Source organism: Microcaecilia unicolor, chromosome 4 (assembly GCF_901765095.1).
Source record: "Microcaecilia unicolor chromosome 4, aMicUni1.1, whole genome shotgun sequence".
In the NCBI taxonomy this organism is placed as follows: Eukaryota; Metazoa; Chordata; class Amphibia; order Gymnophiona; family Siphonopidae; genus Microcaecilia; species Microcaecilia unicolor.
The window spans coordinates 260,089,725-260,104,333 of record NC_044034.1 but is presented as its reverse complement, the minus strand read 5'-3'; the positions used below and the strand labels follow the sequence as shown (position 1 = coordinate 260,104,333).

Here is a 14,609-nt window from a genome sequence, read left to right as displayed (position 1 = left end):
TGGGGGTAAATGCTGATGCTCCCAAAGGAAGGTTCACTTCTACAGAGGAAGATACATTTATGAAACCACATTTTCCAACATATATACCTTTACCATGCGTCACACCTGATTTCTGTTATACTGCTGTGTTATGGTAGAATAACAAATAGCGAAAGAGAAGATCCAAAAGTACACAAACTAGAACAAAAGAAAGCACAAATGAGCCTTCAAGAATGTAACAATATAGAGTCCTTTAATCCAATTAACCCAACACGGGCCGTGTTTCAGCACACACTGCGCCTGCCTCAGGGGTCAAACTAAAAACTCTCATCAATGATTTAAATAAAAGGTCCAAATAGATTCTTCAAAACAGCATTGTATAGTAGTCAGCTGCAAAACAAACAGATGCGTCCATACACTGTAAAGGCTTCCACCATAAAAAAACCACATACATCATACCCATTTAACATGCCCATCATTTTACTCCCCCCCCCCCCCCCCCACGCCCAAGTACTTTAGTGTTGCCCAATCTTATGTAGGCACACCCAAGCCAGTAGGGTTTTCAGGATTACCACAATGAACACACATGGAATAGATTCACATGCACTGGATCTCCATTGTATGCAAATATTGTAATTCCATCTATGCTGGATGTGAAGCACAAACTATTAAGAGACTCCAGACAGCCCAAAACACTGCAGCTAGACTCATATTTGGAAAAGCGAAATATGAAAGCGCCAAACCCCTCAGAGAAAAATTACACTGGCTCCCACTAAAAGATCGAATTACATTCAAGATCTGCACCCTAGTTCATAAAGTCATACATGGAGAGGCCCTGTCATAAATGTCAGACCTCATAGATCTTCCAGCAAGAAATACAAAAAGTTCATCGCAAACTTTCTTAAACTGCCATTATCCCAATTGTAGAGAACTTAAATACAAATCAATATGTGTGTCTAGCGTTTCCTACATCTGCACGCAACTGTGGAACGCACTACCGAACGCCATAAAGATAGTACACGATATAACAACCTTCTGGAAGTTACTGAAGACAAACTTATTCAAAGAGACTTATAACAAGAATCCTTCATAAAAGACTTGACATCAAAAATGCACCAGAACAAACCAACATTGATTCCTTTAATCTAGTTACTTTAATTCACACTGATGTTATTGAACATTTTACCTTGTCCTGTTCTTATATACCTATTATGAATTATGTATTTATTTACTTCTAATTCACTTGATATTTTATTTTTACATCTAATTTACTTGATATTCTCATATACCTTAATTGTAACACCTCCATTGCGGCATAATGTAAGCCACATTGAGCCTGCAAATAGGTGGGAAAATGTGGGATACAAATGCAGCAAATAAATAAATAAATATTTCTCAGGCATAGTCATTAATGCACATCTAAGCAGTCTTGACAGGTTGGAAACACTGGCATACTATCCCTTAAAATTCTGTATCCCAAAACCACATGGCCACACATCACCAGTCCTTGAGCTTTTTTTGATGACTCTTCATATCGGACTGCTTTTACTAAGCCGTGGTAGTGATTCCTGGTGTAGCAAATGCGACGAAGCCCATTCAGTTCCTATGGGCTTCATCACATTTGCCATGCGGTAATCACTACCGCGGCTTAGTAAATGGAACCCATTGTCTGGTTCTTCCAGATTCTCCATTGTGATTGTAGCGAAAGACTAAACAGTTTATTTGAATGTGTTTACATTTTTATTGATGGTTTATAATGTCTTAGTTGTATATATTAATATGTATGTGAAGCTGTAACCCGCTTAGATTTCTTTGATAAGTGGGATATAAATCCTTTAAATAAATTAATTAAAGCCTTTAGGGAATAGCGTATTAAAGGTGACAGGTTAATTCACACAATCTACAATAATGCCACCATTAGCACAAAGACTTAACAGTATTAGAAATGTAGTATTTGGCAATAAACATCAACAAACATAAACTTGCTTATGTTAACCTAATTGTTAATGTTGATGTGTTAGCACGGATTGTGCTACATGTAGATGAGTTCATTTACATATTTTTGTGTTTTATCATCTCATCTACATTTTGTACATAATTCATGTTGGTCTTGACAGATACGCATTACCATTAATGCAAACACGTTGAATTTAACTCAGACCTTCACATCTTTATACATTTTTCATATTCAGAATACATTAAAGTAGTAGTTTGCATCACTCTACACTTTAAATATGATAGAACAATTACAGAAGTATTCACAAACTAAGGATGAGAATCCGAAAAGTCTGATTGCATAAGTCTTCACAGCCATATATTCAATACATAGTGAAAGTCCCTTATGTAGCAATAGCAGCCATGAGTCATTCAAGAGAAGCACCCACCAACTTTGCCTAGTGAGATGCTTTTTTTGGTCATTCTTGGCAAGTTGATTAGGAATCATCTGCAGATTGCAGTCTCCAGTTCTTGCCACAGATCTTCCGTTGGTTTCAGGTCTCAGCTTTGACTTGGCCACTTAAGGTCATTCACATTCTGAGCCACTTCACTTTTAATTTTTGTTTTGTGTTTACAACCATTGTCCTACTGAAAGCTGATGGCGGATAAAGACCTGAACGGTCCATCCAGTCTTCCCAACAGTCACACTCAATTCATGATTAAATCAACAATGAGCATATTATATCTTTGATCATGGTCTTTTTTTCGGTGTTTCTAGGACATAGACCGTAGAAGTCCGTCCGGCTCTGTCCTTATGTTCCAAATACTGGAGTTGTCGTCAAAGCCTACTCCAGCCTATCCGAATCTGTCATGTCATTTGCAGGACACAGACTGTAAAAGTCTGCCTGGCACTGTTCTCACAGTCTGTCGAAACCCTCTCTAGCCTATCCTAAACCGGATTGCTATATATGGGACACAGACCGTGCATGCCAGCCCAGCACCGGCCTTAATTGATACAGCCAGAATTGCCATCTATGCACTACTTGTCATGCAAACACATATGCAACCCTTTAGGTTTTGATTTTTTTAAACCATTCATTTTATAATTAGAGATCCTCTGTGTTCATCTCACGCCTTTTTGAAATCCAACACTGGGTTTTTTTCCACCACCTGCCTCGAGAGGGCATTCCAGGCATCAACCATTCTATGAAAAAGAATTTTTTGACATTACTCCTAAGTCTACCACCCCACAACCTCAGCTTATGTCCTCTAGTTTTACCATTTTCCCTTCTCTGGAAAATATTTGTTTCTATATTAATACCTCCTCTAGGGTATACATATTTTGGGGCAATCAATTATGTTAAGTATTTTTATCCTGCTTTATCCATAAGTCAAGGTTCAGAGTGGGATAACCATTTAAGAAACTGATAATATCAGGAAAATTATAGAAATAAAAATGTAAACATATTTACAACTTAATATACCAGAAATGTCTATTGTTTCTGAAACTGACAATAAGAGGAACAGAAATGAATTTCCAGCGGAAAGGAATCCCGAAACATAAAATCATTCATGAGAATTATTTTATATATCAGTCAATTCGCAAACCTTTTACAGAGGGAAAAGTGAATTAAAATTGGTCTTCATTGCAACAATGCTTATTCGAGCCTAGTAAGTACAGTAAAGAAAACAAACATCTGAGGGAACAGCCTTCCAAAGTTTTAAAAACTAAACAACAAATTTTTGAACAATATCCTAGCCTCCAGAGGCAGGCCAATGGAATTCAACTGATAGGGGTGACACGTGATCAAATTTAGTTTTTTTTCCCAAATAGCAATAAAGTGGGCACCCCCTTTGAGGTGCCCAAAGCTGTGCAGTGAGAATCTATTCTATAACGGCATCTGGGTGCTCAGACTCTGTTATAAAATACTAGTACAAAGCATCGGTGTGCCTAACATTTACTCACCTGAAGTTCCACCGGCCATAAACCTGGTATAAGTGCAGTTACAGAATTGTGTCAAGGTTGCACGCAGCTTAACAGTATAAGTAGCAACACCACCTGTACTCCTCCCATGTCCTTCTTGCATTTACGTGCTGTGCCATAATGCACACCCTTACAGAATAGCATGAGTAAGTGCACACTTACCCGTCAAAGTGCCGATGTTCTGTACATGTACTCATGCAAGTAGCACATAAATGCGGGTGCCCAGTTATAGATTCGTCCTTGTGACTCTAGGCAAGTCACTTAACCCTCCATTGCCCCAGGCACAAAATATGTACCTGTATATAATATGTAAGCTGCTTTGATTGTAACCACAGAAAGGCGGTAGATCAAGTCCTATTCCCTTTCCCATCATGCATCAATTTTCAAAAGATTAGAGGTGGTAACACAACCCTAAACTCAGCGAAGCAGTGTGCTCAATATTTGAGTTGTTCCAGCACCCACAGAGCTGATGGCACATCATGTGGCTTCCTTCCTGCCATTCTCCCATGCAAGCTTTAATTGTGGAATAATGTTTAAACTGTTAAACAGTTAACATTTTCTCCAGTCTCAGCCAGAGACCTCTGTAATTCTTTCAAAGCAACCTTAGGTCTCATAGAGGCTCATTTTCAAAGCACTTAGCCTCCCAAAGTTCCATAGAAACCTATGGAACTTAGCCTCCCAAAGTGCTTTGAAAATATGCCTCATGGTGACCTTGCTCAACTATTTCCTTAACCCACAGCTACTGACTTTGGAAAGACTGCTAATTGAGGCAGTGTCTTTAAGGTGCAAACTGATTCCACTTACACTGATGGCCTAATAGTGCCCCCAAGCAGTATTCACATGTTAAAAGTTTTTCATAGCCAACCCCCACCACCTCCACTAATCTATACCTTTGAATAACTTTATCCTGGAGTTCTTTTAGCAGCTCCATGTTTAGAAAATTTAGACATTTGATTTAAAATTTACTTCCTACAATAGGAGCAGCTTTCTTCTTCATCCCATGTTTGTTCATATAAGCTTCACTACTGTGATTGGACAAAGGTGAGAACTTTTTTGTTTAAGGCAGTTTTTGGAACCAAAGATAACTTGTCTGCTAGGACAAGGAGTCTAAAAAGTATATGCAATTAGGGCTTTTTGATTTCATATTCTGTTTGGATTTTGGGTCACAGCTTTTTCAGTTGTAGCTCAGTGCAAGTTACATTCAGGTACAATAGGTATTTCCCTGTCCTAGGAGGGCTCACAATCTGTGTGTACCTGAGGCAATGGAGGGTTAAGTGATTTGCCCAAGGTCACAAGGAGCTGTGCTGGGAATTGGAATAGGCCTCCCTGGTTCTCAGCCCACTGCTCTGACCATTAGGATTCTCCTCCACTTAATTATATTTTGTATATTTTTTCATGTTGAAACTACAGTGTACATTGTGTGGCAGACTCCTGGTATAATGCATTGCCTATGTATTTTTTACAAGTCTACTGTTAGCAAGTAAAGCTCTCTGACTAGTATCTTTACTTATTACGAGGAAAAGACTTCAGACACTCGGTGCTAGCTGATTTTACAGCCTCTAGGACCGGGTCGCTCAGCGTTTACATTGAAAAGTTTCTTTTCCTTAAGTCAAACTGCTGGCGAGTATCCCCAGAAGTCAAAAAACCTCGTGATCTACTAATTTTTATGTATTTTTTAGACAGCTGAATGCGAAAAATAATCAAGGGTGTGAAGACTGCTAATGCAGATGTTTAATTTCATTAAATTTGCTTAATAAACCTCTTAATGTCTTATCGGCAAGAATTCTCCCTAATGACATTTTCCTAAGATGTTAGGAAAATGTCATTAGGGACCACAAAAACAATTCTTTTCTTCTGGGAGCAAAAACATTTTGTTAGTGTTCTTCTCCTTCCTCCTAGATCATCAGATGTGTTGAATGTGACTTCTGATTTTTCACTTTAATCTACTGTGATGTGATTCAGTTGTGGAGTTTTCAGGTCTGATTTTCAGCCTGTTCTGATTCAGTGGATAACTGTCAAACTTGACTTAGGAGAAGGATTTTGAGTAGAATAGACCTCTGCTGTTATCTTGCTAGTGTAAGGAAAAAGTACTCTACTTTTATTCATTCATTTATATATTTATTTGCCAGCTTCCCAAGGAAATTCACCCCAAATCAGTAGTCAACAGGCGTAGCTTGATATAGGCCACTTAAATTGTAGAAAGAGCATAGCAATAGTAAAATGACCAAATGCAAGCATACAACACAATTAGAACAGTGAGATAAACTTGGAAATTGGCAAATTAAATCAAAATAAAAGCAATAAATATGGTAGTGTCAGCAGTGTACATATTAGAACAGCACAATAGAATGTTCATATAACAGAAATGTGCATTACCAGCACAACACAATGAAGCAGAGGGGGAATATATAGGGGAGAGGGGCAACTAGCCTCCTATTTAGGTGCCTGGAGAGTGTTTGATAGAAGGGGAAAGGGAATAGGGCTTGATATACCGCCTTTCTGTGGTTTTTGTAACTACATTCAAAGCAGTTTACATAGTATATACACAGGTACTTATTCGTACCTGGGGCAATGGAGAGTTAAGTGACTTGCCCAGCGTCACAAGGAGCTGCAGTGGGAATCGAACCCATTTACCCAGGACCAGAGTCTGCTGCACTAACCACTAGGCTACTCCTCCACTTTTTCTATAAAGGAAAGTAGGTGACTACTTTACTTTTCTTTATAGAATACTATCATAATGGGGTATATATATATATATATATATATATATATATAAGATTTAGGCATTCACATTTAAAGTGAAGCCATTTTTCCAGTTCAGACGGCATACAGTACTACTACTACTATTTAGCATTTCTATAGCGCTACAAGGCATACGCAGCGCTGCACAAACATAGAAGAAAGACAGTCCCTGCTCAAAGAGCTTACAATCTAATAGACAAAAAATAAAGTAAGCAAATCAATTAATGTGTACAGGAAGGAGGAGAGGAGGGTAGGTGGAGGCGAGTGGTTACGAGTCAAAAGCAATGTTAAAGAGGTTAAATACAGAAGATTGATAAAAGCTCTTCGATATAGATAATAGCACATGGCCCTCACTGGATAGCAGGTACATTTTGTAGATTATTATTTGAACGGCTGCCTTAGAAATGTGTTTATAGTGGATAGGGGCTGGGCTGCTTACACTAAATTTAAGGTGAATAGATGGCTTCATGCACAGCAGTACACTTTGGGACTTATGCACTAACCCCCCCCCCCCCCCCCGGATTCTATAAACGGGGACTAAAGATGCGCATGTAAATCAGCACATGCAACTTAAGTGCTTAACAAACCACTCAGCGCCAAACAACCAATTGATGTTAATTGGCCTTAATTAGGATTTACATACAGATTGTATTCTATAATCCGTGCATAAATTTTTGGAGGCCTGGCTAGGGACGTTCCAAAATTTTACACGTGTAAATATAGAATTCAGCTGAACGGCGCCTAATTTAGGCACCGACATTTATACCTGCTTTAGCAGGCGTAATTGCCCATATCTAAAATTAGGTGCAGTTTATGCCCTAATCTCTGTTCTATAAAGCATACATACCCTTTATAGAATAGCGCTCCGTGCGTAACATTTTCAGTGCCACTTATAGAATTTACCCCTAAGGGCGTAATTCTATAATAGGGTGCCCCCATTTAGGACACCCCAGTGCAACATGGGGAGCACCTTTTCTATAACAACATCTGTGTGCCAAGATGCTGTAAAGAATACTAGCATAAACCTGCATTGGCATGACCATTTACACCAAGCAATGGCAGATGTAAGTGGGTGCGTAAGTTGGAGGCACGCCCATGTACCTCCCGTGCTATTCCAGAAGTAGAAGATAGTGGGAATGGCCTTGCTAATGAACCAGGATGACCACAGCAAGTCCTTTATTAAAACTGTAGGTAGGTGATAAAAATAAAAAGACCCAACACGGGCCATGTTTCGGCTACGAAGCCTTCCTCAGGAATCTTACAAAAAAACATACAGAAGTACATGTGTACCCGCCTGAGCTTGGGGTGAAGCTTACCCAATAATTCTTAACCAGCTGGTTGTCAATTGTTTACTTCAAATGACAGATGAGAACATAGTAGAAGCCAGTGGCGTAGCCAGACCTCGACGTGGATGGGGTCCAGAGGCCAAAGTGAGGGGGGCACATTTTGGACTGCCTCCCCCTCCCTGCCGCCGCTGCCTCACATACCTTGGCTGGCGAGGGTCCCCACCCCCCGCCACGTGAAGCGTTTGTCCAGTGCTGGTTTCTTCCGCATTGCCTGCCATGCTGTTCCCCTCACGTGCAAGCTCAGTTTCACTAAAACCAGTGGCGTACCAAGAGGGTGGTGGGGGCGGTCCGCCCCGGGTGCACGCCGCTGGGGGGTGCCGCGGCGCGCGCCTGCTCCAAGTTCGCTAAACTTTGTCACTCGTTCGCTGCAGCTCCCTCTGCCCCGGAACAAGTTACTTCCTGTTCCGGGGCAGAGAGAGCTGCAGCGAAGCGACGTTTAGCGAACTCGGAGCAGGCGCTCGCCGCGGCACTCCCCCCCCCCCAAGCGGCGTGCACCCAGGGGGGTGTCATTTCGCCAGAAGGGGGAAGGTGTCATTTAGCAGGGGGGGGGAGGGGGGCGCATCGGTGCTCCGCCCCGGGTGCCATCCAGGCCAGGAACGCCACTGACTAAAACAAGTATGTACGTGACGTGAGCAGGGCAGGCAATGCGGAGGAGACCAGTGCTGGACAAACGCTTTAGTGCACTGAACTCCCATATGTTCTCATCAGCACTGCCACACAGTTCACATACACTTGTCAATGTTTTTAAACTACTGTACGTGACAGGCCTGCGCAGTCCCTCTGTACAGTTCTTTTTAGTTGTCTAGGCCATTGACCTGCTCTGACCTACATTCCCGACAGTAATACATGTTAATATAAATGTAAATGAAACAATAAAAGCATAAATACAATACGGGGTAAAATAGAAAAACACAGAATAGTGCATATCTTTGAAGCACAATAATATGCATATACACCTGGAGGAAAACGTCTGAAAAAGAACCTAAGAAAAAAAAACTGTGCTATAAAAGAAAAAAAGGAGTAAAAAACGGAGGTGTAATATAAAAAAAAAAAGCAAAGTGATGTCATGCACAGCAAAATGTATAAGCAGAAATAACCCAAAAATGAGAAATGTAGTGATACATGATAATTTAGTTGGGCATCCCTAGATGAAAGAAATAATGATATAAATAGAGCACAAACAAAAGCTATGCAAAAAAAATATTTTCCTAAAAGAGTTAAACAAAAGGACTATTTCAAATAGGAAGCAAAAGCTAAACTAAGGTACCGCATGCACAGCTGGAAAAAAACAAAAGAAGAAAAAAGAAAAGTGCAGCCGGAACAATGTGTACTAACTCAGGGGTCCTGAGGTAAAAAGCCCCCAGACAAACATGGCCATGCAGAAAGAGAACTCTTACCGCGTGGCCATGCAGCGGGGAGCCGTTACCGCCACCCATTGAGATGGTGATAAGAACTCCCGCGGTAACCAGGCAGTAACTGAGCAGCACACGGCGATGCCTGATTACCGCCAGGTTACTGCCGCGCAAGCCATTTCTGGCAAACAATTGTCAATATTGTCAGCCGCTCCTCGCGGCCACTTAATTGTCTCTCTCTCTTATCCGTGCTGTCTGCTTCCGACTCCACACTCGTCAGTGCAGTTCGCTCTCACTGCCACACAGTTCCGCTAGCAAGGCGGTGCAACACAGTTCAGCTAGTCAGACTTTAAACACAGTTCTGCTAGCCAGGCTTCAAACACAGTTCGGCTAGCCCAGCCTTCCAACAAAGTTCAGCTAGCCAGGCTTTAAACACAGTTCGGCTAGCCAGGCTTTCCCACACCGCCCTCTTCAGCAAGGCCTCCAAAACAGTTCAACTTAGCTAGGCTTTAAACACAGCACAGCTTAGCCAGGCTTTTAAAGATCCACCACCCTCATTTGTCAACACTTTACCTCTTGACAACCACCTGCCGGATCTCTCCTGACTATCATTCCTTTCTTGATACTTTTGGACTCCTCAAGAAGTCACTCTTCTTCACCAGCCACTTCCTCTCCCACCTCCATTTCCTCTTCCACACCTTCTCCTCCTACCTGCTCCAACTCCTCCCATTCCATCCCCTCATTCTCCACCCCCTCCCTCTGGTGTTCCACCCTCTCCTCAGCTGATTCCATGTCCCAATCAGCCCCCTCTCCTTTCCTCTCCTGCGGCTCAGGTACTCGTCCTCCTCCCCTCCCGCAATGCATTCTGGTATCTGTAGTTTTTCCACTCTGGCTTTTCTCTCTTCCCCCCTGCACTCTGGACTCGGTGGCTTCTCTGATTCTCACAATATACTAGGGACTAGATTCTGTATATCTCGTTGAGAATCTGTGTGGAAATCAAAGCGTATTCTATAAAGTATACTTTAATTTAGGTGTACTTTATTGAATACACTGAGCACTGGTCCACGCAGCTAAATTTAGTTACGGTCAATTACGCCAATGAAAACCTGGTGTAAATCTCGATGCCTAAATTAGGTGCAGAACAGTTGCATTCTATAACGTATAGATTTTAGAAACATCAAGACCCACCCATAACCACACCCAATTTTCAACTATACAACTGAGAATGTATGTGCATCACGTTACATAATACGCTTAGCAAGTACTGCATGTAATTTCTAATGCCAATTAGTGCTGATAATTACATCCAATTATTAGTGCTGATTAGCTTAACTAATTAAGAGGTCCTTTTACTAAGGCGCACTAGTGTTTTTAGCATGCGCTAAAATGCTAGAGACACCCATAGGAATATATGGGTGTGTCTAGTATTTAGCGCATGCTAAAAACGTTATGGGGTCTTTTACAAAGGTGTGCTAAGTCATGCACATTGTTGTGAAATACGCTTCAATTTCCAAGCAGAAATATCGACACAATATATAGAATCCTGGGGTAGAACTCATTAAAAAGAAAAAAGTAATATCAATGCGCAGGACTCAATGAATAAGGAGAAGAGAAAAAGAGAAATGGCTTGCCAAATTATATCTTCTATGAGAATAAAGAGTAACCATGAAAATCAAAAATATTTAATAAACATTTAAATAACAGAAGTGCGCCAAGCTTACAAAAAGAGCATATGAAAGTTACTGGACAGTTTATACCACTGCTTAGAGACTGCCTTTGTGGGGTCATTGTATTTTTATCACCTATCTATAGTTTTAATAAAGGATTTGCTCTGATTGTGCTGGTTAATTAGCGTGGTCATTCCCACTGTCTTCTGCTTCCGCTTGGTCTTTTTGTGAGATTGATTTGGTCCTTTGTGTTGCCTGCTCTCCCGTGTTCTGCCTACACGTATGTCCCCTTGCAATTACGTGCATAGCCCTTATGCGCTGTCTTATAGAATAGTGCATTTTATGCAATTTGGTGCATAAATGGCACATTTATGTGCACAAGGTTTATGTAACTGCAGGTGTCCAGTGATAGAATTGTTTTTTTTTTTACAGCTTAGCATAATTCATACATCATTCATCTTTGTTTGTTATACTGCCAATCGATAATAAACACCAAGCCTCTGACAGTGAACGAAGATTCCCCGTCAGCTAATGACCTTGCCAGATTCTTCGAAAAGATTCTTAATCCAAGGAGAAACCTTAAACAAGATGACCGAAACTTTGAATCTCTAATAGACAAACTCGACCACCACCCAGATGAAACCCCAGCTGACAGAACATGAACCACCTTCACACAACCCACAAAAGACAGCACAAGTATTAAGGAAATTCTCCTCTGCTTATTGCATGCTAGACACATGCCCTAACTATTGCTAAAAGTAGCCCCAGTCCGATTTATAGGTCAACTTGCCTCTCATCTGAACTACATGTTTCAAGAAGACTGTTTCCCACAGACAAAAACAAACATACTGCTTACACCAATCCCGAAAGACACCAAGAAAAACATGTGACTGACATGTCGAACAAAGGCCAGTTGCATCCACACCTATAACGACTAAACTAATGGAAGGAATAGTGGCCACCCAATTAACTGACTACAAATTTTCCATACCAAATAACTCCCAGTCAGGCTTCAGACCCCATCACAGCACCGAAACAGTATTGATTACACTACTGGCCAATCTCAAAAAGGAAATTGCAAATGGAAAAACCATACAGTGGAAATTAGATTCCTTGGTTAAATTTAATATATTGTAGCTGTAGGACATAGTAATGCCAATGCCTCAATTTTTTTTAAACAATTCTGTTTGATATGCTTTAGTAAACCAGTCCCTGTAATGTAGAAGTGAACCACAGTGAAAATATAGTCTCACTAGAGGCAGTTCTCCTTGGGTATCCTGGGGTGGTTAGATATTGACTCTTTGTTTGAGTTTGGGTGCAGAAGACAAAGTGTTTTTCCTGTATTTCCAAGAGGCATTGGCCTTGAATATGACAATGTGCTGTTGCTTAATCTCTCATTCATCTGGAAGCCGTCACCTTAGACTGACTTAGGGATTCTTCTGCAGCGAAAGTAGTTGAACAACGGAAAAGCACAAGAAAGCATTTATAAAACTAGAAAGAAAAATTATTTTTAAAAGTTAGATATCCCATTGACATAAATGCAAAATGTGTTCACCTAATATACATATATGAATTTAAACTTCAATCTAAACATGTCTTGTGTTCTGAAATCTACTGTATAGTATACATCAGCGTTTCCAAATTCCAGTCCTGGAGTACCCCTTGCCAGTCAGGTTTTGAGAATATCCACAATGAATAGGCATGAACTTGATTTGCATATACTGCCTCCATTATATGCAAATCTCTTTCATGCATATTCATTGTGGATATCCCGAAAACCTGACTGGCAAGGGGTACTCCAGGACTGGACTTGGGAAACACTGGTGTATATATATAGGAGATACTTTCAAGGTAACTTTTGAGAACCTATCCACCTAGATAAATGGGCTTTTGGAAAATCGCCACCCTCCACATGACTAAGTATGCACACTGTGGAACAACCTATGTCCATTTACTTTCATTGTGCAGAGACATTCCCAGGGGCAGGGCTAGAACGAGGGAGGCATCAGTGCTCATATTTTTACATTTTCAATGCTATGCACATAAAGTTTCCATAGAGTAAGCTGATGCAAGTCTCTGCTGGAACCTTTTCCCAGGATAATTTTCAGAGCCAAAGTATTCCCATATGTTCCTTTTAAGAAGTGGTGCAGAGTCTGCAATGATACATGAAAATCTCTCCACATTTAAAGGGTCTTTTACGAAGCGGTAGTAACGTGGGCTTACTGCTCGCTAATCCGGAACTACAATGGCCCAATGCGGCTGCCAGCAGTAGTTCTAGCTGGAGCACACGCCATATCCGGCACTCCAAAAAAAAAAATTTCTGTGGCATGGCACTATCCTGGCGGTAATTGATCATCGCTGCCTGGCTGCTGCTGGGTTACTGCAGTAGCCCTTACTGCCACCTCAGTGGGAAGGGTTATTTTACCATGTGGCCATTTTTTGGGGGGGGGGGGGGGGCATTTTACCCACTGTGGTAAAAAGGGGCCCTGGCGCACGGGGAAAAAATGCCCCCCCCCCCCCCCCTCCTGCTGCTACCGCAGGGCCCTTTTTTCTGCAGCTTAGTCAAAGGACCCCTTAATCACTAGACAACATGACAGGATAAAGAAATCCCACTTAGGGTTGGAGAACAAAATAGCAAACAATGCTAAATATCTTTCACGTGTTGATTTTCTTTCAGGAATCCTCATTATGATGTCAATGTGCAAGAAAGTGAATGTTTATGAATACATCCCCTCGGTGAGGCAGACAGACCTGTGTCATTATCATGAGTTATACTACGATGCCGCTTGTACTTTGGGAGCCTATCATCCACTATTGTATGAGAAGCTGCTGGTGCAGAGGATGAACCAAGGCATGGAGGAGGAACTACATCGAAAGGGGAAAGTGATTTTGCCAGGATTTAGCTCTATATACTGCCCTGGGCAGAAACACATTCTGCATATGTAAAATTGTTTTTGAACAATTCAATGTGCAATAAGGTACTACTGTTGTACTATAAATGGAAAAAAAAAATACTTGAAGATGTATTTTAGACCAACTTAGTCTTGAGTCTTTAAACTGTAAGTAGTTGGCATGAAAAAATTTATTATTTTCCTATGCCATTGAATATTTATTACTGATTTGCAAATGGATGAACAGTTGAGCTTACGGATGGTACATATATTGTGTACTTAGGTTGAAAGTAAAATGGTAAATTGTATTTCAGTCATTGAAGATTTCAGTATTATCCTCTCTCACATTTGCCACATTACAAGTTTATCATCACAAGATTGTTTTCCAGTTGATTCTTGGAGGAGGAGTGGCCTAGTGGTTAGGGTGGTGGACTTTGGTCCTGAGGAACTGAGTTCAATTCCCACTTCAGGCACAAGCAGCTCCTTGTGACTCTGGGCAAGTCACTTAACCCTCCATTGCCCCGTGTAAACCACATTGAGCCTGCTATGAGTGGGAAAGCACAGGGTACAAATGTAACAAAAATAAAATAAATTTTTAAATTTTGAGTGGTATATTTATACGAGTCTTTCCAGCAGTGTGGAAGGTTTGATTTTAGGCTGAGAGGAAACGTATAACGGTTGAACATTATTAGACGCTTATTTTATTCTCGCTG

At 41.0% G+C, this 14,609-nt stretch overlaps 1 protein-coding gene across 2 annotated transcripts in view; it reads left to right on the top strand.

Moving 5' to 3' along the window:
* Positions 1–14,313, top strand: part of ST6GAL2 (ST6 beta-galactoside alpha-2,6-sialyltransferase 2) — a 148,065-nt gene extending 133,752 nt beyond the window's left edge. For both annotated transcript variants that reach the window (XM_030199559.1, XM_030199561.1), the window contains exon 6: positions 13,683–14,313. In XM_030199559.1, coding sequence (XP_030055419.1) covers positions 13,683–13,951 — 269 coding nt within the window. In that variant the 3' untranslated portion in view covers positions 13,952–14,313. The remainder of the gene's footprint in view (positions 1–13,682) is intronic.
* The last annotated feature ends 296 nt before the right edge of the window (positions 14,314–14,609 follow it).